General features: G+C 39.0%; 4 protein-coding genes and 1 pseudogene across 9 annotated transcripts; 2 read left to right on the top strand and 3 right to left on the bottom strand.

Annotated features, from left to right (window-relative positions):
* Positions 1–31: 31 nt before the first annotated feature.
* Positions 32–3,204, bottom strand: LOC107420568 (uncharacterized). 6 transcript variants are annotated; one of them, XM_048466634.2, is made up of 6 exons: positions 2,899–3,204; positions 2,698–2,774; positions 2,471–2,585; positions 1,705–2,371; positions 1,409–1,592; positions 32–561 (listed from the first exon to the last, which is right to left on the bottom strand). In XM_048466634.2, the coding sequence occupies exons 3-6, from the start codon at positions 2,554–2,556 to the stop codon at positions 536–538; spliced, it is 963 nt and encodes a 320-aa protein (XP_048322591.2). In that variant the 5' UTR covers positions 2,557–2,585; positions 2,698–2,774; positions 2,899–3,204; the 3' UTR covers positions 32–535. The 6 variants fall into 6 exon arrangements, with proteins under 6 accessions (XP_048322591.2, XP_048322593.2, XP_048322590.2 ...); XM_048466636.2 differs by having other exon boundaries at positions 1,705–2,334; positions 2,899–3,202; XM_048466633.2 differs by lacking the exon at positions 2,698–2,774 and having other exon boundaries at positions 2,899–3,203.
* Positions 3,205–4,601: 1,397 nt separating this feature from the next.
* On the bottom strand, positions 4,602–13,044 carry LOC125420081 (subtilisin-like protease SBT1.7; annotated as a pseudogene).
* A 479-nt stretch (positions 13,045–13,523) lies between these two features.
* Positions 13,524–15,567, top strand: LOC107433653 (protein arginine N-methyltransferase 2). Its single transcript, XM_016029545.4, has 3 exons — positions 13,524–13,876; positions 14,293–14,688; positions 15,109–15,567. The coding sequence occupies exons 1-3, from the start codon at positions 13,603–13,605 to the stop codon at positions 15,420–15,422; spliced, it is 984 nt and encodes a 327-aa protein (XP_015885031.3). The 5' UTR covers positions 13,524–13,602; the 3' UTR covers positions 15,423–15,567.
* Positions 15,568–16,237: 670 nt separating this feature from the next.
* On the bottom strand, positions 16,238–19,130 carry LOC107433726 (subtilisin-like protease SBT1.7). The gene has a single exon (XM_016045067.4). It carries the CDS (start codon positions 18,784–18,786, stop codon positions 16,468–16,470), a length of 2,319 nt encoding a protein of 772 aa, XP_015900553.3. The 5' UTR covers positions 18,787–19,130; the 3' UTR covers positions 16,238–16,467.
* A 4,226-nt stretch (positions 19,131–23,356) lies between these two features.
* On the top strand, positions 23,357–24,422 carry LOC107433713 (glycine-rich cell wall structural protein 1.0). Its single transcript, XM_016045046.4, has 2 exons — positions 23,357–23,508; positions 23,653–24,422. Exon 2 carries the CDS (start codon positions 23,677–23,679, stop codon positions 24,229–24,231), a length of 555 nt encoding a protein of 184 aa, XP_015900532.1. The 5' UTR covers positions 23,357–23,508; positions 23,653–23,676; the 3' UTR covers positions 24,232–24,422.
* The last annotated feature ends 107 nt before the right edge of the window (positions 24,423–24,529 follow it).

Here is a 24,529-nt window from a genome sequence, read left to right on the forward strand (position 1 = left end):
GGGAACATAATAAAGAGTATGGGACGAGAGAGACTGAAAACAGGGCAGCCAGCGCACTTTTGCACCGTCATGTTTAAATTTACATTCTTCTATAGTGCCAATACAAGTACTTAGTTATAAGGGAGAGAGTCACTGGGGGAGACATCAAATTTTACATACCAGATAAATTTATACCAGTGCGTATACTACAACTCCAGAAACTCAAAGTTTACATATTTGGCTTACAAACTGTTGCCCGAGTTTCTCTGTTACCTTCTTTCTAACAATAATACAACAGGGCTTCCTATTTCATCAAAGAAATAAAAATTGGAGAGATGAAACATGGAAAAAGGCAAAAATGAAAGAATGAGTAGGGACTCTTCAAAAGTGCTAGGATGCATTCAGCACCTATTCACTATAAGTATTTTTGAAACATAATCTTGCATGTAAGTGTAAGATAAGAACTAACTATTTTTCTACCCGGTAATGTAAAGAGGCTTCTGAATTCTCAAAAATCTGCAGCCTCTTGGACCAAAACAAAGCTTTAAGCCACAGGTCAGACTGCACGCAATGTGATTAAAGCTGCAGAGAAAACCAATAAGATAAGAAAAAATAATAATAATTTTTTTTAAAAAAAAAAAATTCCATAAACAGACAGAAACTGAAGCAAAACTAAACAAAGTGAATATAGAAGAATACAAATCTTGAGCCACCAATTGTACATAATCATACTAAATCTCCGTTTACGAATGAATCCAGGTGTCTGTTTTGCAGTGGGATTCTAAAATGAATAAATAAAATGAAATCCATGGATGTGTATAACTATCAAGAATTATTTCCTTAGATTCAAGAGCATCAGCCAGAATCTCAAGTCCCTAAGGCTACTCTCTATCCGCTACATTTTTCAATCATACAGGGACTGGTTAACTGAACTGAGTTTCTAGAGAATAATTGTTATAATAAACATGAGGGAGTGATCAAGCCATTGGCATAATTCCATAAAAGACCATTGGAGTAGGTGAATGCATTTATTTTTGGCCTCCTTTGAAAGGAAATGTGGCTTTGTTCATTGACAAGGTATCCATTGAAAAAGGGGAACATGATAGAAATATAAATCATATTCAGATAAATTAACAACTTTCTCCATGTTATAAATCTTATAACTTCTAAGCTCGAGTTCGAATCCAATTTGAGCATTTAAAGAAAGCAATCCTGCTGGTGGAAAATTTGATTAACAATATGTGTGCCGTGCAATATAAAATTTTAAAATACCTGAAAACGTAGACAGCAGGATGAACAACAAAGCTAAGTGACTAAGACATAACTACCTTATTGTTAAATAAGCAAGATTGACTTAATAAATATTACATCTTATCAGAGAGACATGTACATATATGAACATAACCTGATGGAGTTCAAGGAAGCTCACCAATTAAGCATAGGAGGAGAACTATCCAAAATGTCATTTGTAAAGGCCGACTGTATTGCATTTGATACTGAGACCTTTGAAGCTGTCTCTGAATAGCACCATACCAGCCATACAGTTGTTTATCATAACAGTCATCACAACTATCCAAGCAACTCTTACTTTTTTCGTAGCATGAATTTATGCCCTTCATGAAAAATGATAATTGAAACTATTAGTTATGAAATTTATGTGTAAATCTCTATAGAAGAACATAAATCAATAAGTTTAAACATTATGGAAACTAAGTGAATACAAACCCTATTAGCAGTTCGTAGTAATGCACTGTCAGCTTCTTGACTACAATCCATTGCCTTACATTTCCTGCAAGCGTTCTTGGGCCATTTTAACTTGGACACAGTTTCCATGGAATTAAGGAAGCCTGAAAAACTAGGTATCTTCCGAACAGGCTGGTTGGGCTGCCGATTAGAAGAGCCAGGTAGAAAACCATCATCGAAAACTGATATCTTCCAGGCACCTATGTCTGCACTAGCACTAGCTGTCCTCCTATGGCCACGCGACTTCTCCTCCCTAGTCTCTTGGGAACCCCACTCAGCAGAATGATTTGAGGTCTTTGAACAATCGGGCGCCGCTTCTTTCTCTGATACTTGTAGGTTTTCATTGTCTCTGGCATGGGTTTTAGAAGGATTTTTGTCTTCGGATGTAGAAGGTCCGGAAAGAAACAGTGCAAGTTCATTGGATTCACCTTCATCCAAACGAACCCAAGGATGTGAAGCCTTTCCCTCTGAAAGAGAAGATTCCTGTAATGAGTTTTCAATTTTCGAAATCTGGTCCTCAATAGCGGAAATAAATTCACGATGCCTGTCTTTTGCGTCATCAATTGAATTTCTAACATAACTCGAGTTGACAGCCCGTTCAAACTCCTCTAACTGCATTGCCCACAGAAAATTTAGTAACATATCACCACTGCATTAATACGACCACAATGCCATTCAATAAATTTTGGTTCCATTAACGCAGGCACATATACAAAGAACGAGAGAGAAAGAGAAAGAGAAAGATGACCTGCCATTTGGTAGTGCCAAGGGCAGTTCGGAGATCCCTACGAAGTTCATCAGCATTCCACATACTGGAAGCGTCTTTCGTGGCATGAATCCATGTCCTATACGTAGATTCCATCCTTCAATGAAATCAGGAAAAAAAAAAAAATCAAATCAATGACTAACAAAAGGCACCTGAATCAAACCCTAATTCCTTTATTAGATTATTGAGAAAATATGAGGAAGCAATACAATAGGAAATTCTGAATCGTGAATTATTCAAAATTTGGGGCCCATCACACTAACATCGGCCCACCGTTCCTCGAATTCTTGGCAGGCAAACAAATCATAGAAAAAGTTAAGGAGAAATTATGTATGAAACATTAAGGAAGAGAAAAATCCAACAGAAATGGAGCCCTAGAGGGAAAAATAAATAAATAAACAAAATGATACCTGTCAGCGGATTCTTGAACTTCCTCAGCCGCAGAGAAGAATGGATCCTTCTCCCAGCGATCAAAACTCGACGCCATAACGAAATCTCCACAGGCTTCAGATAGACAAATTTATGAACAAATTATTTGTTAATTTTCCAGGAAAAAGGAAAATAACGGTCCGAATAAAATAATTCCAATCTAAGCAGCAAATGAAAATCCCAATTTCGTTAACCAAAAAAATCTGTATGCGTGTGAAAGGCAAGAGAAAAAGAAAAGAGAGAGAGGTGAACACGGATGATTTTTTTTTTTTTTTTTTTTGGGGGGGGGGGGGGGGGGGCGGCGTGCGCGGGGGCCGTGTGGAACAGAAGGATGAACTTGATTTTTGGAGGATGAAACTTTTGATTTTGTCGATGATGCACGAGAAGGTTGGAGGAAGAAGCTAACGACAGCGCCACGTGGTCTCGTCAACGAATCATGGGAAACATCCGCCAAAAAGTAAAATTTTTATTTTTTGTAAGTATCTGATCCTAGCGGCTATCAACGGTGTCGTTCGGCTAGTCCCACTTGGAGTGCGGGTCAAAAAATAATAACGCACGCCTCCACGCCTTGGACTCGTGAATCTTGTGACAGATATAGATATGCCTCCTACGTGTTTTGACCTCTCCAGAACGACCACTCCTTTTTGTTTGACCCTAGATCACTATCCAATTAATTAAAATAATATCATTTTTTCAAATTTGAGCCATGATTTTTTATCACCAGTTTAATATCATTTTTTTATAACATGTGTAATATATATATATATATATTGTTTATTGGATCTAGTTTTAAATTTTGATTAGTTAGTGAGTTCGTATTTACATCATTAGCAAATGAGTTTTTAGATATAATATTCAATTTTAAATTCCTTTTTGCCCCATTTAAAATAAGGAAGAGGCTGTAATATCAAGACCTATAGACTCTTGTGCTTATGAGAAACCTCAGATTCTTGGTTCTAGCCTTGCATAAGGTTACCTTTAATGATAGTGTAAATGCAGTTGCTGATAAGTTTTTACTGTATGAATGACCATGCACGGCATAATTGATAATGCAATTGAACATTTAAATCCAGGGAACAAATTTATATACAATGTTTCTTTAAAAGAAACTGTCACTGTGCTTGCCGCCCCAAGGGTATTTTAAATTATTGACTAGCAGAGATGTCCATGGCCTTCACCAAATTATCAATTTTCCATGTTCAGAGGACAGCTGATTGGATGCTTTCACCTAAAAGAAAGCATTTAAAAGGAAAAAAAAATCCCCTTTTGCAACTTTTTGATTGCAATAGTATTTGAAGCCTTAATTATTATTATTATTATTATCATCATCATCTCTAAAAGGTGGAGCATGCAACAAGCAATTGCAGTTAAATCAATTGCAGCCAGCTGCCAGACTTTTGGCACTAGATTTTTTTTGCTCATTCTGTTTTAATCTGATTCTCATTTGAGATTCATTCTTCAGATTTAAAGTTAATTTCGTGTTTCCTTGCTTATAAATAATGATGAAAGCATCTGGCTGTAGATAGATGGGATACAACTAATTAGAGATCCAAAAGACTCATAACAAGTTTGTCAACAGGCTTGATTAGACAATTTAACTTTAACATACAAAAGGGATATACGATATGTTGTAATCTGGAATTATATGGATTTCAATTACATTAGCTCTAAGATGTTCTGATGGTTATGTCCACATGAAAGCAACAGGACCACTAACAAAATGTTTCCCATTTGACCATTCCAAACGGGCAAAGCTAGCTGCACCTGATGGCATAGAAGTGGCAGTAAATGTCACAGTGAGTCTTCTTTTCATATGTCTGACTGAAGCTCACTAATTGTGGTTCAACCAAGATCTTCACCGATGAAAGCTTAGAAGATACTGAGACTTTATATTTTGCTGGGGCACCAACATTAGTCAGAGTTCTGGTGTATTTCACACTAGTTGATACACCAACACCTGCGCCCCCTTTGCCCAAAGCTGTTTGTAGAGGAACAGCAAAAGATGGATAGTTGAAATCTCTCAGGCTGTATTTCTTTCTCGAGTTGCGTTTGAAGTTCACATTAGTTGCAAGTATTATCTCATATCTATCATAATTCAAGGCACAGGGGAAGCTGAGATAGTCCTGGACACCAGCATCATAGACAAGTCCACGATCAAGGGCTGCCACTGGATCCACATGCCCAGCTCCATAATCAAATGGCGTTGCGGGATTTCCAGTAGCAAAATCTTGTATGATTTCACCATTTTTGTATGTTATGTAGGCCGTCTTCATGAGTGTGGATCTAATAGCTGCAGGGCTCCATTCTGGGTGCTCAGCCTTCAGTAGGGCAGCAAGTCCACTTACATGAGGGCAAGACATTGATGTGCCTGAAATGATATTGAAGCTTACACACCTTTTGACACTGCCTAATCCGGTTGGTCCTGCTTTGTTGGTCCACCCTGCTAGGATATTCATTCCAGGTGCTATTAGGTCTGGTTTGAGAATTTCAGGAGCGAGTGGATTTGGCTCTCTGGAACTGAAAGATGCTACGACTGCTGACGGTTTGATTCCAAACCGTGTTCCTCCAAATGAAATTTTGGCTGTTGGATTAGTATCAGACTTGAGATAGCTCTTTATGGCATCACCAATTTTCTTTCCAACAGCTGCTGTTGGCAAGAGATGTACATCAGCCACTAGTACCTCGCCATGAGAATCTGTGTGAGTCAAAATCATCCTGGCTCCACCAGCATTTTTTACCACCTGACCCTTTAGGATTCTAGGATTTGCCCCCCGATCGCATATCACAATTTTTCCTGCTACCTTTTCTGGAATCAAACTGTAAGGCAAGCATAAATTACCACTAGTGGAGTTGCTTGCGCTATCACCATAGACAAGGGGAAACAACAAATCGAGCTCAGATTTTCCAGTATAGAGTGAAATGCCTTTGTATTTGTTCCCATTTCCCAGGCTAATATAAGCAGTGAAATTACGATCTAATGTTCCAGCACCCACCGTGGTAATCCAAGGTGCAACATTGGACAAGCTCCCTGGATTTCCAGCTGAACACGACACTGGAATTCCATGTGGCATAGCGCTAAAAGCTCCACTGGCGATGGGGTCTCTGTAGTAAGTAGAGAGCCCTCCTCCAATGGACATGGAAAGAATATCAACTCCATCTTCAATAGCTTCATCTATTGCTGCCAAAACATCAGAACTTAAACATCCGCGGAGCCAGCACACTTTATATGTGGCTATTCGGGCTTGGGGAGGCGTCCCACGTGCTGTCCCAGAAGCATAACCAAAGAGGCTAACTTCTGCAACAGCTGACCTAGCTGCGGTGGTTGAAGTGTGAGTTCCATGGCAATCATTGTCTCTTGGTGATTCCGACTCAACCATATTGTCAATATGTCCGAAAGCTGCAGTATACTGTTGTGGTTCTCTGACCACTTTAGAGAAGAAATATGAGAAGAAAATAAAAGAATTCTATTAATCTCTTAAAAATAGAATACAAAAATAAAAACTTCTCTCATGGAGGATTCTCTCTTGGAACCTCTCTCTGCACTCTCCAATTCTCTCAGGAATTGCTCACTCTTCTCTCAAGTTCTCTCTGGAACTTAAACAACTCTCTCTCTTGGAGTTTTCTCTTGCTCTCTTGGCTTGATTTTCATGGAACGGGAAGGAGCCTATTTATAGGCAAGCATGGCCATAATCTTCAACAACTTAGCCCACAATTGTTGATCGGTGCAGCATGTCAACAATGGTGGCTGTCAACAATGGTGGCTGTGGTTGGTGCGGTTGGTGTGGTTGGTGAGGTTGTGGGTTGGTGCGGCTGGACTTCACAATTCTCCCCCTCCAGCCGCATTTAAAACTGATGGTCATCTGCCATCTATTCCAGCTATGTCTCTGCATAGCTTCAGCTTCTCTTGAGCAACAACTTTTGTTAGCATATCTGCTGGATTCTCTTTTGTGTGGATCTTCATCAGTTTCAGCAACTGTTGATCTATTACTTCGCGTATCCAATGATAGCGGATGTCAATGTGCTTTGTACGGGAATGATACATTGAGTTTTTGCTCAAATCCATGGCACTTTGGTTATCACAATGTATCTTGTAGTCTTCTTGCTTGATGCCCAATTCTGTGAGAAAACGCTTTAACCACAACATTTCCTTACCCGCTTCCGCTGCGGCAATGTACTCTGCTTCAGTAGTGGATAAAGCAACACACTTCTGCAATCTTGACTGCCATGACACAGCTCCCCCTGCAAAAGTGTAGAGATAACCTGATGTAGACTTTCTATTATCAGGGTCTCCGGCCATATCTGCATCTGTATAGCCTTCTAAGATTGGATCACCTCCCCCGTAGCACAAGCACAGCTTCGATGTACCTTTAAGATACCTGAGAATCCATTTGACTGCTTCCCAGTGTTTCTTTCCAGGATTTGAAAGAAATCTGCTCACAACACCTACTGCATGAGCAATGTCTGGTCTGGTACACACCATTGCATACATCAGACTTCCTACCGCTGAAGAATATGGTACTGAAACCATCTCCTCTATCTCTTCTTTGGATGAGGGGCACATTCTCTTACTCAACTTAAAATGATTTGCAAGTGGAATGCTGACCGGTTTGGCTTTATCCATGTTGAATCTCTTTATCACCCGTTCAACATACTTCTCTTGAGATAGCCATAACCTTCTATTCTTCCTGTCTCGGATTATTTGCATTCCCAAAATTTGTTGAGCTGATCCTAAGTCTTTCATATCAAAAGACTTAGACAATTCTTTCTTCAGCTGACTAATCTTCATTGCATCTTGTCCAACGATCAACATGTCGTCCACATATAGCAAAAGTGCAATGAAGTTCCCACCTGAAAATTTTTTAATATAAACACACTGGTCTGCTGCAGTCCTTTTATAGCCTTGACTCACCATAAACGAGTCAAACTTCTTGTACCATTGTCTTGGTGCTTGCTTGAGGCCATACAAGCTCTTCTTTAGTTTGCATACGAGGTTTTCTTTCCCTGAAACCTCAAATCCTTCTGGCTGCTCCATGTAGATTTCTTCATGTAAATCACCGTGAAGAAATGCTGTCTTCACATCCATCTGCTCAAGCTCTAGGTTTAGACTTGCTACTAAACCAAAAATGACTCGAATTGAAGTCATTTTTACCACTGGTGAAAAAATCTCATCAAAGTCAATTCCTTTCTTCTGAAGAAATCCTTTGACCACCAATCGGGCTTTGTGTTTCACCACCCTTCCGCTGCCATCTTTCTTGAGCTTGAACACCCATTTATTCTTTAGTGCCTTCTTTCCTATTGGAAGCTCAACCAACTCATAAGTATGATTTTTCTGCAAGGATTCCATCTCATCTTGCATTGCTTGCAGCCACTTTTCCTTCTCTTGATGAGAAACAGCTTCCTGGAAACTCTCTGGCTCCCCTTCTTCAGTAAGCAGAATATACTCAGATTCTGAAAATCTCTTTGATGGAATTCGGCCTCGCTCAGATCTCCGAACTTGTAAACCACTGGTTTCAGGAGGTGTACCATCATCTGACCGCTGTGATGGCCCTGCAGCTACTTGAGAGGATTGAGTCTCCCCCTGCTCATTATCCCCTTCTTCCTCCTGGTCTGCTTCTGGTATATCTTCATGCACCTCATTATCCTCTGTGGCTATTTGTGCTGGTGCTGGATTAGGACAAAAATTCTCGGCACTAGAACTATAATTAGGAGACATTCTGGGCTTTTCAATGTCTTCCATTTTCTGGTTTTCTTGGAATACTACATCCCTGCTTCTAATAACCTTCTTGGTTTTCGGGTCCCAAAACCTGTATCCGAATTCTTCGTCTCCATATCCTATAAAGATGCATGGAGTAGATCTTGCATCGAGCTTCTGTCTGAGCTCCTTGGATACATGTACATAAGCTATACAACCAAACACTCTTAAATGAGAGTAGGAGGGAATCTTACCCGACCACATTTTCTCCGGAATTTCAAAATTCAACGGTACTGACGGTGATCTGTTGATTAAATAGCAGGCGGCACGAACAGCTTCTCCCCAGAATGGCTTTGGCAGCTTAGCCATACTGAGCATACTTCTGACCTTTTCCATAATGGTTCGGTTCATTCTTTCGGCTATTCCATTATGTTGTGGGGTGCGAGGGACCGTCTTCTCATGTCGAATGCCGTGTCTTCTGCAGTAGGCATCGAACTCCTTGGAAGTATACTCGCCTCCATTATCTGAACGGAGACATTTCAGCTTCTTTCCTGTTTCACGCTCTACCATGGTATGAAACAGTTTGAAGTAATCCAATACCTGGTCCTTTGTCTTCAAGAAATATACCCACACCTTCCGAGAAGCATCATCAATGAAGGTCAGGAAATACTTGTTGCCACCTAATGATTCCACCTCCATGGGACCACAAACATCAGAGTGCACCAGACTAAGCAACTCTGATCTTCTCAATGCAGAGGAACTGAAGGAGACTCTATGTTGCTTACCAAACAAGCAGTGATTACAAGGATCTAGCACAGCATCCTTGCAAACAGTGATAAGCTTCTTCCTTGCCAAAGTGGACAATCCTTTTTCACTCATGTGACCGAGTCTCTGGTGCCACAGATTTTGAGACGCCTCTCCTTCTGCAATATTGAGGCTGTCTGCACATATCTTCACATGAGTCTTGTACAACGTTCCACAAATATGTCCTCGGGCGACAACTATGGCACCTTTCGTCATTTTCCATGTGCCTTTGCTGAAGTAGTTGTCATAGCCTTGCTTGTCTAAGGCTGCTCCCGAAAGTAGATTAAGCCGAAGGTCTGGAACATGACGGACATCCTTCAAAGTGATTGTACAACCAATATTCGTTTTTATCTGAATATCACCAGTTCCCATAATCTTTGCGAAACTGGAATTTCCCATCTTTACCGTACCAAAGTCTCCTGCTTTGTACGTTTTAAAGAAATCTCTGTGTGGAGTGACATGGTAGGATGCTGCAGTATCGACTACCCACTCAACATCTTGGGTTGATATATGAAGGCATGTCTCTTCTTCGGTGGAGCAGAGCGCCACTTCTCCTGTATAAGTGACTAGTGTCTCTCCATCCTTCTTCGGCTGATTACCTTGGAGTCTCTGCTCTCTCAACAACTTTCTGCAGTTCTTCTTCATGTGACCCTCCAGGCCACAATGATAGCACTTATACGATGATTTTCTGCCGTCTGTAGATCTGCCTCTGCTCTTGCTCCTGCCTCTCCCCCTATCTCGACCACCTCTTTGCTGTCTTCCTCTCTCTGTGACGAGGGCATGTGACTAATCCATGCCAATGTCCTTTCTCCTGGCCTCTTCATTAAATAGGGCATCCTTAACCATAGACAGAGTAAGTTTGCCATTCGGGGCCGAATTGCTGAGAGAGACTACCAATGTCTCCCAACTGTCTGGAAGAGAGCTTAGAAGTAGGAGGGCCTGATCCTCATCCCCTAGTTGGTAATCCACAGCAGATAGTTGATTTACCAAGCTCTGGAACTCACTGGTATGCTCGGCTACAGAAGTTCCACTCTGTAATGTTAGATGTACCAATCGCTTAAGCAACAGGGCTTTGTTCCGAGCAGTCTTGGCCTGGTACATGTCCTCCAATTTTGTCCAGAGGGCATATGCATCCGTTTCCTTCGCTACATGATGGAAGACACTGTGGTCGATCCATTGCCTGATCTGACCGATCGTTTTCTTGTTTAATTTCTTCCATTCTGCTACTTTGCTGGGATCGGGGTTTTCGCCTTTAGCTTCTATAGGATCAAACAGATCCTTACAATTGAGGAGATCTTCCATCCGAGGTCTCCAAAGTGTATAATTTGTGGCAGTGAGCTTAACCATAGCTCCCGAAGATGATTCTTCCATTGACATTATGGCTTGACCAAAATTGGAGCTGAATTTGGCAAAACGGAGTTAACCGTTGCGTCCGGAACGGCCGAAAATGGTGGACTTGACTCTTCCGGGGTCAAAATATAATTACCAGAAATTTTGGGGCAAAACTGTAATTTCACAAAATTTCTGGGTCAACCTGCAAATACAGAAACTTCAGGGGTCAATCTGTAATTTCCAATAGTTCAGGGGCTTCACCGTAATTTCAGAAAACTACAGGGGTCACTCTGTAATTTCCAATAATTCAGGGGCTGTTCCGTAATTTCCGAAACTTCAGGGGCTGTTCCGTAATTTCAGAAAATATTGCTGACGTGGCAGATGGTGCTGACGTGGCACCACGTGGCAGATGACGTGTCAGATGACGTGGCGACACGTGGCAGATGACGTGTCGGCTGGCGTGGCAGATGACGTGGCAGGTGTGCTGACGTGGCTGCTGACGTGGTCGTCTTCAACCTCCAGACGGCGCGTGCGGCGCGTGGGCGCGTGAACAGTTGCAGAAAAATTTCAGTCGGCGCGTGCGGGCGCGTGAGAAGTCCGTTTTCTCTCCGGCGAACTTCGTTGTTCTCCTCTCGTCGGGTACTTTCACCTGGGATTGTCAAATTAATTATTTGAGCAACTTTCCGAAACACCAACTTGAAGAACAGTAGCTTTGTTTCTTCAAATTTTGGACCCAAGCTCTCAACCAGGAGCTCTGATACCACTTGTTGTGGTTCTCTGACCACTTTAGAGAAGAAATATGAGAAGAAAATAAAAGAATTCTATTAATCTCTTAAAAATAGAATACAAAAATAAAAACTTCTCTCATGGAGGATTCTCTCTTGGAACCTCTCTCTGCACTCTCCAATTCTCTCAGGAATTGCTCACTCTTCTCTCAAGTTCTCTCTGGAACTTAAACAACTCTCTCTCTTGGAGTTTTCTCTTGCTCTCTTGGCTTGATTTTCATGGAACGGGAAGGAGCCTATTTATAGGCAAGCATGGCCATAATCTTCAACAACTTAGCCCACAATTGTTGATCGGTGCAGCATGTCAACAATGGTGGCTGTCAACAATGGTGGCTGTGGTTGGTGCGGTTGGTGTGGTTGGTGAGGTTGTGGGTTGGTGCGGCTGGACTTCACATATACCCTCTGGAGAAAAACCTGGCACAAATTAGTTTCCTGTTACAGTTGGATGAATTGAAGTTATTACTCAATTCACATTTGCCTTTCCAGCCACTCGGTATTGGTCCAAGACCTGTATCATCGTAGCTTTCACTCTCAGGCCATACGCCGGTGTCTATCACTCCAATGACCACCTCGCTTAATTTATCAATAGCTGGAAATAGAGCTTCACTCTTTATTTCCCAATCCAAGGAAATCTGGTGTCCTAGTTGTATGAAGCTCGTATATCATTTCAGGCAGAACAGAAAGAACACCTGGCTGCTTTTCAAGTAAGAGGGCCTCTTCAGCTGTTAGTTTGGTGGAGAAGCCGTGAATTACTTTGTCATAGGTGTAAAGCATGTCTGTTGAGACTGATACCTATTCCAAAGATGAGTTATACCATTGGAGATGATTTCTGAAACTCGATGGCATGTTAGACTTGTCCATGTGAATCATGTAAGTGTTTTTGGGTTGCTGCCGTCCATCTTCTGCCATTGGGTGGAGAATATTAAATGTTGTCAAAAACACAAGCACGAAATTGTGTATCTTCATCATGTCAGACTCTGTCTTCACGCAAGCCTCAGTCTGGCCGAGAGAGTTTCAGTCGATTGGGTTTTTTGGTTTTCCTTTGTCTTAGGCTCTTGGCAATATATTTTAGCTTGCTAAATACTAAATAGTCTCCACTCATCAACTTGTGCCGATTAAGTATGACTGTTCTGTGAGTCCTAGTGGAAAGAATGTGTGCAGTTTTTATCTTCTTTTTATAATTTTCAGTTAAGCCATTACGCTCATTTATTAAACCAGTTGTGATTATAATAAATACCACTTTTAGTGGCGGGAAAGGAATTAATCTCTGCTTTCCCTAAAAGAGCTAACTACTCTATTTCGCACCTTCTCCAAAGAAAAATGAAAAGCGCAAATGGAGCATATTTGGCCAGTCGTTGAGTATGTTATAAATTTGTACTTATAATATTTTACGTCCAAAGGTTGGCCAAATTTTTGTTAAACACTTAGATTGTTAGTTTTTTTTGGGTAGAATAAAGTCATTTACCTATTTAAAAAATGGAATAATTTTACAAAAGGGAAAATATACACTTAATACTATTTTCATTTGTGAGTTTTGAAGATATGTCTTTGTTTTATAGAAATTATATAATCATCAATTTAAATTTCGTTTTTTTTAATCACAATTGACCTTTTTCATTTATAGCATTTTTTTTAAAAAAAAAAATTCACATGTAAATTGAAAATATGAAAAATATAAAATTATAATATAATTGATTTGTATTGTATGCAATAAATGAATATTTTACTAATTAAAATTTCAAGACGCTGTATCAAAAGAAGGTAAAATTGTTTTTTTATTTTTTTAAAAAACGAAAATAGAAAACGCATAAAAGAAGGTTTATACATTTGTATGTACAAATAAAACTCATAAAATAGGAAGATTGCTGGTGAGTGTAAACATACTTTCAAAATAAAAAAATAAAATAATTAAAAAAAAAAAGATAAAAAAAAGGAGAAAGATGGAGGTGTCTTGGATTAATGGAAACTTCAGTGGGTATAAATGTAATTTGACCTTAAATCTGACTTACAGTCGCACGTTTGGCAGGGGTTCTCTCATCTCCGTATCAAGGCCAGCGCAGACACACACAGACATGGAGGAAGACCACCAACTGTGCGAGGCGGCGAAGAGCGGTGACATCAACAAGGTCAAGACTCTAATACACTCCGGAGCTGACGTTTCATACTTCGACGCCGAGGGACTCACTCCGCTCATGCACGCTTCCAAGCACGGCCATGCCCTTGTCGTCAAGACCCTGCTCGAAGCTGGAGCCCCCTGGAACGCCCTCTCTCCTTCCAACCTCTCTGCCGGAGATTTTGCTATGGACGCTGGTTACCAGGAGGCTTTCGATATCCTCCTTAATGCCGGTACCTTATTTTCTCTCTCTACCTTTAATCATGTTCTGTGTGCCTTTATTTATTTTATTTTTTCAAATTTTATTGGTTATATACTGGGTTCTCTTGTAGCATAAAGATTACTTCAATTTGGATTCTCATTATCAAGAAGCTCATATTGGTGAAACCGAAGCATGCCATTCTGTACCTTATTTTCATGCCATGGGATGAGATTGATCAAGTTGCCTGTTGGAGGTTATAGCTTCCACATTTATCATATTAAGCTCCATTAATTACTAATTACAAGATGAGCATAATCTTTAATTTCTACCAAGCATAATTTATTTGACTGGTGCTTTCCTGGATAGTGGATTGGATTCTTATAGGGTTTATTGCCTATCAACTTTTTTTTTTTTTTTTTGGGTGATAAATTTGTGTACTCAAAACAGGGATTCAAACTGAGTTGGTACTTGGAAACATTGCGAGGAAAGAAAATAAAATTGGAGATTGTAATGGGGATTATTTGGATGATAGGGTTAGTTTCAGTGAGGATAAGCTGATGGACTCCAACAGCAAGGCAATCATGATGGCATGGGAAAAACCATTGATGGAGGCTCATGCTAAAGCTGTTTGCTCAGGTGGTGGTCATATATTGAACATTGGATTTGGAATGGGTCTTGTGGATACGGCCATTCAGCAATATGCACCTGTTACGCACACCATTGTTGAGGCTCACCCAGAGGTTTATGAACGTATGCTTTCTACTGGTTGGGGTGAGAAAGATAATGTAAAGATAATATTTGGCCGTTGGCAAGATATTCTACCGCAGCTTGGTTCTTATGACGGTATGTCAAGCCATAGATTGGTAGTAGGCCACATTTATCTTTGAATTGTTTGTGATGATTTATGCATGTAGCATTTAAGTATACTATTGTCTTATAACATCATGATAAAATCATCATATTTTATATTTCTCTATAACCAAATTGAAATTCTTAAAGAAAATATTTTAGTTTTAGTCTATTTCCCTATTTCCCTATTTATATATGCAATCTCTTTCCTATGTGGCTGAATCTTTGTTTATTCCTATGATGCAATAAAAATTTTCTAGTAAAGGAGATAGTACTAAGACCAGAATATTTCCAAATGTGATCAGAGTTCTTGACGTTTGGAAGGAAAATAGAAGTTACTTATTATAATTTGTTAATACCATATTAGTGACTATGCTAATATAATCATGCCTTGACATGGGGTCACCTTTTCAGGAATTTTCTTTGACACATATGGAGAGTATTATGAAGACCTGAGAGAGTTCCATCAACATCTTCCTTTACTGTTGAAGCCTGCGGGAATCTACTCATTCTTCAATGGACTTTGTGGTGGTAATGCATTTTTCCATGTTGTGTACTGTAACTTAGTTTCTCTGGAACTTGAGAATATAGGATACTCAACACAGTTAATTCCCTTGCCCGTTAAGGACTGTTTGGGTGAAGAGGTCTGGGAAGGTGTGAAACACAAATATTGGCAGCTAGATACATATTATCTCCCTGTCTGTCAGTCTATACAGCATTCAGAGTGATATTTGAATTGCAGTATTTTTGTTTTATCACCTTTCTTTTTGTGTCTTTAAAGTACTTTTAATCAATTGGTACCTTATATATGCCCATTCATTGGTGTACCAATTTTTGAATGCTATTCTATGAAAATTCTTTTTCCTTCTTCCATATTAAATTAAGCATAGTGATAATAGTGAAACTCATGAGACTTGTATCATATTGTGCTTATTGGAAACTTAACGTCATCGTTTCAAATATTGTTCAAGAGCAAATTGCTGCCTTAAATATTGAAAAAATGTGGTAGCTAATAGCTCATTTGTTAACCTTGAATTAATATTATTTTTAACATGTGTTTTTTGTTAACTAGTTGAGAAGCTTAGCTATTCTTTAAAAAAAAAATATATATATATATATATATTTTTTTGGCCCTTTCTGTGTTTTGGATAAAATATATGATATTATTAACTAGTGAAACTAACAGACTTCCATGAACTCTTCACCAAATTATTCATCTCTTTCATATTTTTTTATCATATTCTGGGGAGCAATTAGCTGCTTCTTCTGAATTTTTTTTTTTTTTTTTAAACCCTCCATTTTTTCATATATATTTTTATTGCAATAGAATTTGAAGTGTTCTTATTCTCCAAAAGGTACAAGCAGTTTTTGAATCTGGGCATTAGAATTTGTGTGTGTTTGTTATTTTTTAGTCTAACTCTCAGTTGAGATTCATTTGTGAGAACAAAAATGGATTAATAAAATGGTTAGCCTCTTTTTGTGCTTGTATGATTTGTGGCATGATATCAATGATAGAGTGCAGATAGATACAATACAACTTAGAGACGCTCTAAAAGACCAATAATCGATTCATTAATCATATTCCTGTACAACTTTTGGCCCTTTTTCTTTTCCTCCGACTTCTATTAGTTTGCATTAAAAGAGAAACATCAACTGGCTTGATTTGCTTAATTGCCAGCTTATGGGATTAACAAGACAAGTTCACTCGACGTACAAAGCGATATATGTTGTATTCTATTCAGCAATTTTGAACCACTATATGGATTCTGATTATCATGTCCAGCTAAAAGCAATAGGGCTACCAACAATATGTTTACCATCTGACCATTCCAAACGAGCAAAGCTCGTTGTACCTGATGGCATAGAAGCAGCAGTAAATGTAACAGTGTAAGTCTTCTTCTCATATGCTTGACTGAAGCTCAGTAATTCTGGTTCCACTGAGATCTTCACCGATGAAAGCGTTGAAGATACTGAGACTTTATATGTTGAGGGGGCACCAACATTTGTCAGAGTTCTGGAGTATTTCACAGTACTTGATACACCAGCACCGCCTCTTTTGCCTGATGCTGTTTGTAGAGGAACAGCAAAAGAGGGGTAGTTAAAATCTGTCAGGCTGTATCGTTTCCTTGAGTTGCAGTGGAACTTCAAGTTGGTGGTTGCCTTTATTTGTGCTGCAGTATAATTCAAGGCACAGAGGAAGCTGAAATAGTCCTGTACACCGGCATCATAGACGAGTCCAGGGTCAAGGGCTGCCACTGGGTTCACATGCCCGGCTCCATAATCAAATGGTGTTGCCGGACGTCCAGTAGCAACATCTTGTATGATTACACCATTTTCATATGTTGCATATGCTGTCGTCATGAGTGCGGATCTAATAGCTGCAGGGCTCCATTCTGGGTGCTCAGCCTTGAGTAGGGCGGCAAGTCCACTAACGTGAGGGCAAGACATTGATGTGCCTGAAATGATATTGAAGCTTACATGCCTTTTATCACTGTCTAGTCCTGTTGGCCCTACTTTACCTGTCCACCCAGCTATGATATTCACTCCTGGTGCTACAAGGTCTGGTTTGAGTATTTCTGGGGTGAGTGGATTTGGCCCTCTGGAACTGAAAGCTGCTATGACTGGTGATGGTTTGATTCCCAACTGTGTGCTTCCAGCTGAGATTGTGGCCGTTGGATTAGTATCAGACTTGAGATAACTCTTTATTGCATCGCCAATTTTCTGGCCGACAGCTGCTGTGGGCAAGAGATGTGCATCAGCCACTAGTTCCTCCCCATAAGAATCTGTGTTGGTCAAAATCATCCCAACACCACCAGCATCTTTTACCACCTGACCCTTTTGAACTCTTGGATTTGATCCTCGATCACATATCACAACTTTCCCTGCGACCTTTCCTGGAATCAAACTGTCAGGCAAGCATAAATTACCAGTACCTGTGGAATTACTCACACTACCAGCATAAACAAGTGGAAACAACCCACCAGACAAAGGATATCCGCTATAGAGCGAAACTCCTTTGTATTTATTCCCATTTCCTAGACCAATATAAGCTGGGAAATCACGGTCTAACGTTCCTGCACCCACGGTGGTAATCCAAGGCGCAACATTGGACAAGCTCCCTGGGCTCGGTCCACCATTTCCAGCCGAACATGATATGAGGATTCCATGTGCCATAGCTCCAAAAGTTCCAATGGCAACAGGGTCTCTGTAGTAATCAGGTGACCCTCCTCCAATAGACATGGACATAACATCAACACCATCTTCAACAGCCTTTTCTATTCCTGCGACAATATCAGTGCCAAAACATCCGCCGAGCCAGCACACTTTATATGTGGCTATTCGGGCTTTGGAAGCCATCCCTCGTGCTGTCCCATTGGCATAACCAAAGAGGGTAGCATCTACAATAGCTGATCCTGCTGCGGTGGTTGAGGTGTGAGTTCCATGGCCATCATCATCTCTTGGTGATTTTGATTCTTCTTTAATGTCAATATCTCCAAATGCTGCTTCATATCCTTTTGAGAAATACCTGGCACCAATTAGTTTCCTGTTACAGTTGGATAAATTGAAATTATTACCCACCTCGCACTGGCCTTTCCAGCCCTTCGGCACAGGTCCAAGGCCTGTGTCATCATAGCTTCTACTCTCAGGCCATGCACCAGTGTCGAACACTCCAACAATCACCTCACTTAATTTATCAGATGCCGGAAATAGAGCGTCACTCTTTCCCAATCCAAGGAAAGCCGGTGTCCGAGTTGTGTGTAGCTCGTATCTGATTTCAGGTAAAACAGAGAGAACACCTGGTTGCTTTTCGAGCAGCTGAGCTTCTTCAGTTGTTAGTCTTGTGGAGAAACCGTGAATTACATTGTGGTAGGTGTAAATCATGTCCGCTGAGTCTGATACAGACTGCAAAGATGAATCATACCACTGGAAATGGTCTTCGAAACTTGCTGGCATGCTGGACTTGTCCATGTGAATTATGTAAGTGTTCTTCGGTTGCTTTTGGCTCTCTTTTGCTATTACATGGAAACAAAAGGTGGTCAGAAACACAATAACGGAAATGAGTATCTTCATCTTGTCACCCTCCATCCGCATGCAAGCCTGAAAGGAAGATTTTCAGGCGATTGGGGTTTGTGTTTTACTGCTCTTTTTCTCTCAGCAATGGATTTTGTTCAGAGGGCAGTGCGAATGTAAATCAGATTGTTGGAATTCTAATGCCTTTCTGCTAGATAAATAGCGTCGCCTTTCTGCTAGATAATTAGTGTCCACTCCTCCACTTGAGTGCTGATAAGATAGGTCATGAGCCGCAGTGGGGCAACTGTGTGAAATTTTATATTCCTTTTAAAAATTTCCTAAAAGCAATTATTTGAGCGCAGATTTGATTCTAATAAATCCCACTTTTTTTGAGGTGGGAATGGGATTTGGGCCTACATTATTGATATGAATGAGTGGGTTCATTTGCCTCAAACAAACCCCACCTTCTTTTATAAAGAAAAAGTGTATGTATACCATGTTAAGTAGGTCATTTACTGTTATAAACACGTACTAAAAATCATTACGCTTTTCTGCTCTTTTTTCTACGTTCTTGTCGCTGAATGATGAACTATGGTGATCATTGTCTAAACAAAAGAATAGTTCATGTGGGTTAGTTATCATTCTATTTCATCTTTAGACAAATCATACGGGTTAAAAATACCAAACATACAGTTTTAATTATTATGTTTTCATTTGACAACAAGCTTTCTGTATCAGTAATATTATCTGCAATTCATATGCCACCACTATATTATCCTTTACAATAGTATATCAAATACGAGTGGTTCACCGCAGAAACTGGTGATCATTTTTGTAGAATCCCATCAAGAGCTAGAGGTATCACAATTGAAACTCAATGTGATGGGTGGGCAAAAAATGGCCAAATCTGTCACATATCCATGATGTTACTTTTGGCCGGTCATTGCCCACGCTTCCTAATGTCCTTGTATATATATATATATATATATATTATATGTTGCTTCCCACTTTTCAGAGTCGTGTTTAATTTGAGCATCAAATTGCCCAATCAATGTTAATCAGCGTTTAAAAGACGGCTTGCTGATGCGCACTTTGCGTGTTGATAATTGGAAAGAAGGGTCTTTTTTTCTTGAATATAGTGAAGGAAAATGTGAAAAACTGCGAATATGAGAGTCTACCTTGTGTTCCACTAGGAAACATTCGAAGTATAGAGAAGAAAACAAAATCAACCAATTCCTTTGTCTATATGTGTATTGTAATTTTCGGTGATTAATAGCACGCGTTATCTCCTTTTCTTGTTAGTATGATTGGTTAAATTTTTCGGTTACGTCCAAATAACCCACTCACATATTCACATTGTCCATGGTAATAATAATAATAATAATCACGCATCCACAGGTTTTGGTGGGCGCTCCACTAGTTGTGGCCTAATTAAGGTGCCGAGAAAGATAATGAAGGATTAATCACACTCCATCATGATTCACTAAAGCTTTCCTGTAATTCTTAAAATGTCATCAAACGATTCTCAAATCTAACTACTAGACTAGGAGTTCTGGAGGGGTGGGTTATCAGTCTATTGGAAAAAGTCACTTTGTGAATGTCCTCATGTGCTGCTATAATTTTTATAAAACTATATAAAAAAATTTCAAAATTAATTTTTAATGGAAAGAGAAAGAGAGATAGAGGATATTATTCATTAAACTACTTTATTTTATAATGTGATTTATATACATGCTAGTGTTCTGTTCCCAAATCTGCTTGGTGTTATTAGCTGGAAGGGCCACCACCATTGTTAATGCCGACTAGAAACCTTGTCTTTTTTCTGTTTAGTATTTGCTTTTTGCAAGAGGTTGCCTATGGAATTTGTAAATTATATGGGGCTGTGAATTGGATATGACTTAAATATCACTGAATCTTATTGAGATTCGAAGAAACAACTTCACATTGGAAGGCAAGAAAAGTTTGGATACTGAGTTTCCAACCCCAAACGTGAGGGCTGCTACTTGGATTTCGTGAACAGTTCTTTTTAATTGTTGTTGTTGTTTTTGGGTCATTGGATATTGACTCGATTGTGTTAGTTTTGTTGGAGTCAAAATCTTGTGCAAAAATATTTGATAATTTTGAAAGCAACTTTCATGATGTTTTGATTTTATCAATTTCAGGTATCATTATTTAAAGCTAGCATACAAATAAAAGAAAAACTAAATGACAATAAAAGACTGGTTTTGGTTGATGATTCTCCAATTTGGTCTTGGAATATAATCCTAATTGGTGGGCCCCTAACTAACCACTCGATAATAAAATTTGCTTTAAGCTCTCCCAAGTCATCTATCGTACATTTACACAAAAAAACAAAAAGTCATCACTTGTGCATCTTAAATTCAAACTCAAGCAACTAACATTAATGGAAGAAGAAGACGTAAAAATGAAAAATAAAATAAATAAAAAAATGCGCATCTTACAACATTAACGTCCTAGTAAGCATAACATAGCTCAATTAAGAAAACCTTAAATATATGGACCGCCTTGTATGCACGGTTTATTCATTTGGATTAGAATCCTTCTTTTTGACATATAGTTTTGAAAAAAATGTTTTTTTTTCTGCCTTGTACATCATTTCCCTTTAAAATTGACACCAAAAAAAAAAAAAAAATTGAAAAACAAAATTAAGGTCCATGCAGTCCAGCTCTTGCAAAGTATTTAAACAACTAATCTTGATTACACACACACACACACACACACACACACACACACACACACACACACACATATATATATATATATATAAGATATCAACAAAAATATCACTGGTAATAGGGCAATATATAGCTGGGTAGTTGCAGGAAACCCGCATACAAATTGTTTGTGGTGGTCTTCTTTTAGTAATTTTTAATTACAAATTTGGTTTGTAATGACAGTTTTCTATGGCTAAGAAAGGATAGGCTTTAAACAAATGTTGCATGATCACTAATGGTTGCTACGATGTCATTTTCTACCACCCAACGTTGCCAAAAAATAAATAGAGCATGGTCCAAACAAGTCAATTCTAATTCGAGAAGTTCAATGGTCTTTTCGGTATTGGATTTGAATTTGCTTTGATTAGTATAAAAAAAAGTTTTGTTAGAAATAAGTTAAAACTGTCCCTCAATTATTTGATGCATGTGCCTGTGTTTTCACAAAACCAGCCGGTGCAAGAGTGTCATAAGGTGCCCCTTGAAAGCCTTGGCTATACTATCACATTTATGTCATATGGTTAATGATCACCATCAAGTGATGTGGCCACAACAAAAACAAATTAAAAGAAAAACTGATTTACCAAAAAAAATAAAACAAAACATAATCTATAAAAATATTCCAAGCTTTGGATAAGATATTAAATAATTCGAAGCTCAATTATCACTAGCTAATTAGGCTGATCCTCTCATTACTTTTGTTCATTGACAGTATTCTTAAATCTTTCTAATATATAATTTCGATTGCAAACTCAAAAAAAAAAAAAAAACTGTTCAATGATGGATTTGCATGACCAAACTTCTCTTTTTGGGTAAAGCTCGAATAACTGAAATAATTTATATATAATTAACGTCTCTGGGTATATAGTATTGTCTCAAAGGAATCTCTACTGTTTTCAGCATGTAACTATCAAGAATAATGATACATCTTATCAAAGCATAAAAGAAATAATTACTTTACAGAAAAAAGAAATTAATAAAAGAAATAATTTAAAAGGCAAAAAAGAGTACGATCTACTTTTTTTTCTTTTCTGTTCCTAAGTAGTGCGATTTACCTGTTAGGTGGCAAAGTTTTAAATTTTTAATGATTAAATATAACTTATTTCAAGCTTGAAAAGATTTAAAGGATCATATCCTAATTTAAATCTGGTGCATTATACATACATAAAGGCACTTTGCCAATATTATGCATAATATTGACATGAATGATGCACAACAAAGTCGTTTTGCTTTAGCTAATGGGGTAGGAGATGGGCTGCAGTTCAAAGAATTGAAGCTAGCTCCTTTGCACTTGATAGTTATATGACACATTTATAGGTTTGCTAAACGCCACTAAATTAGTTAAACCGATTTAATTTTTTCATTTTTTTGTATTTTTCAAGATTTATTTTTCTTAGTTTAATTATTTATTTCAACTGACAGCTAAGCCAGCGATGATTTATTGGTTGAAGATGCGAAGTAGCAAGGGCAGATATTTCCTGATTGGTTTATTGAACTGCATTAATTAGTCAATTTTGGGTTTAAGTAGGAGGAGGTAAACGGATCAATATGTAATATTTAGCCCATCCCATAATATTCTTTATGGGCTTTTTAAAGCTTAGATCTCTCCTTCAACTGTCTAGACATATTTGGGCTTTAATCGAGCAACCTCTCAATCAAGCCTGTAGTCCAGCAACAAAACCAAGAAGTCTGTGTTACTGAGTCAACTCGACCGAGTTATATTGATGGCTCCAGCCTCAAGTTTCCTGAACTTGAAATCAGTGTAAAACCTGACCAAGCCATGACCCAGAGGAAGATGAATTCGCGCCCATGGAGTCATGCAAATGGCCCTTATCACCAGAATCATGATTCATGAAGCTCGTACGCTTAACATATAATCACGCATATTTCCTGTGCTACCATGCTTGCCTCGCCTTGTACTTAGCTTCCCCTCAGAAAGAAAAAAGAAACACTATAAATCTAGAGGATCAAGATGAACCATCACCACAACTTAACAAATATTGACATTAGTTTTAATCTCTGTGTAAACTTCTCCACGTGTACATTGTACAAGGAAGGCTGAAAAACATCGGTAAATTAATTCTGTCTCGTAATATTTTCATGCACATTTTTGCGTCTTGGTTAATACTTAAGTAGGATTTTCTATTTTTTGTAAATTTGGCCTAAATTTTGTGTGTATTTTTTTTTTTTTTTTTTTTGGTTGGTGATGGTTTAGTTGCAATACAAGACAGAAGGAAACATGTGGGGAATTAATGGGGTTTATTGGGCGCTCATTGTCTTGGGTATGGAGGCCATTGGTAATGTAATAGTTATCGAAGCTGCCAATAAAGAAGGGATGCCATTGAGGCATGAGAAAAACGATTTAAACAAAAATGAGATTCGAAATCGGTATAACATTGAAAAACATGGATACCAAGGGCTTACAGCAGGTGGTTACGGGGGAGGATCGGGAAGCACAGGCACTGGCATTGGGTCAGGCGTTGGTTCTGGTTATGGTGGTGGTGCTGCTGCTGCTGCTGGAGGCTATGGGGGAGGTAGCGGCGGAGGCTTTGGAGGAGGTGGTGGCTATGGTTCTGGTGGAGGAGGACTTGGCGGTGGGTCCGGTGGAGGATTTGGAATGGGAATTGGCTCTGGATCCGGGACTGGAACTGGAGCTGGAGCTGGAACTGACTGGGGACATAATGGTGGTGGAAGTGGATTTGGCTCTGGCTCGGGTTGGGGTTCTGGACCAGGCTATGGAAACCATGGTGGTTCCGGTGGAGGGGGATACAATCATGATGGCTCCATGGTTTAGGCCTGGAGGGACTTACAATGATTTATCCAAGTGTAGCGTAGAGAGTTTCAGGACCAAACAAAATAAAATCTCTTAGTTTCTTCTTATGTTTAGTTTGCCATCCGTGATGCTATAGTTATACAGGCCATAGCTATGTTATGTAATAAGTCTCAGCGTTGCAGTTATGAAAAGAAGCGTAGACTTTTGGCCTCTACTTTACTTCAAATCTCAAAAGTGGACTTCCTAGTATTTATTTTATTATTATTATTATTATTAGTTTCAATTTAGCTCCTTGATTTAATATTTTTATTGCAATGTA

The sequence above is a fragment of the Ziziphus jujuba genome, chromosome 5 (genome assembly GCF_031755915.1).
Source record: "Ziziphus jujuba cultivar Dongzao chromosome 5, ASM3175591v1".
Lineage (NCBI taxonomy): Eukaryota > Viridiplantae > Streptophyta > Magnoliopsida > Rosales > Rhamnaceae > Ziziphus > Ziziphus jujuba.

Excerpts from the sequence above, each read along its gene's own strand:
- LOC107420568 (XM_016045057.4), bottom strand. The coding sequence starts at position 2,975 with ATGGCGTCGAGTTTTGATCGCTGGGAGAAGGATCCATTCTTCTCTGCG. Across the intron at positions 2,586-2,898 it reads GTTCAAGAATCCGCTGACAG|GATGGAATCTACGTATAGGA; the intron begins GTATCATTTTGT and ends ATTTCATTGAAG. Across the intron at positions 2,335-2,470 it reads TTGGCACTACCAAATGGCAG|TTAGAGGAGTTTGAACGGGC; the intron begins GTCATCTTTCTC and ends TGGGCAATGCAG.
- LOC107433653 (XM_016029545.4), top strand. The coding sequence starts at position 13,603 with ATGGAGGAAGACCACCAACTGTGCGAGGCGGCGAAGAGCGGTGACATC. Across the intron at positions 13,877-14,292 it reads CGATATCCTCCTTAATGCCG|GGATTCAAACTGAGTTGGTA; the intron begins GTACCTTATTTT and ends TACTCAAAACAG. Across the intron at positions 14,689-15,108 it reads GCAGCTTGGTTCTTATGACG|GAATTTTCTTTGACACATAT; the intron begins GTATGTCAAGCC and ends TCACCTTTTCAG.
- LOC107433726 (XM_016045067.4), bottom strand. The coding sequence starts at position 18,786 with ATGCGGATGGAGGGTGACAAGATGAAGATACTCATTTCCGTTATTGTG.
- LOC107433713 (XM_016045046.4), top strand. The coding sequence starts at position 23,677 with ATGTGGGGAATTAATGGGGTTTATTGGGCGCTCATTGTCTTGGGTATG.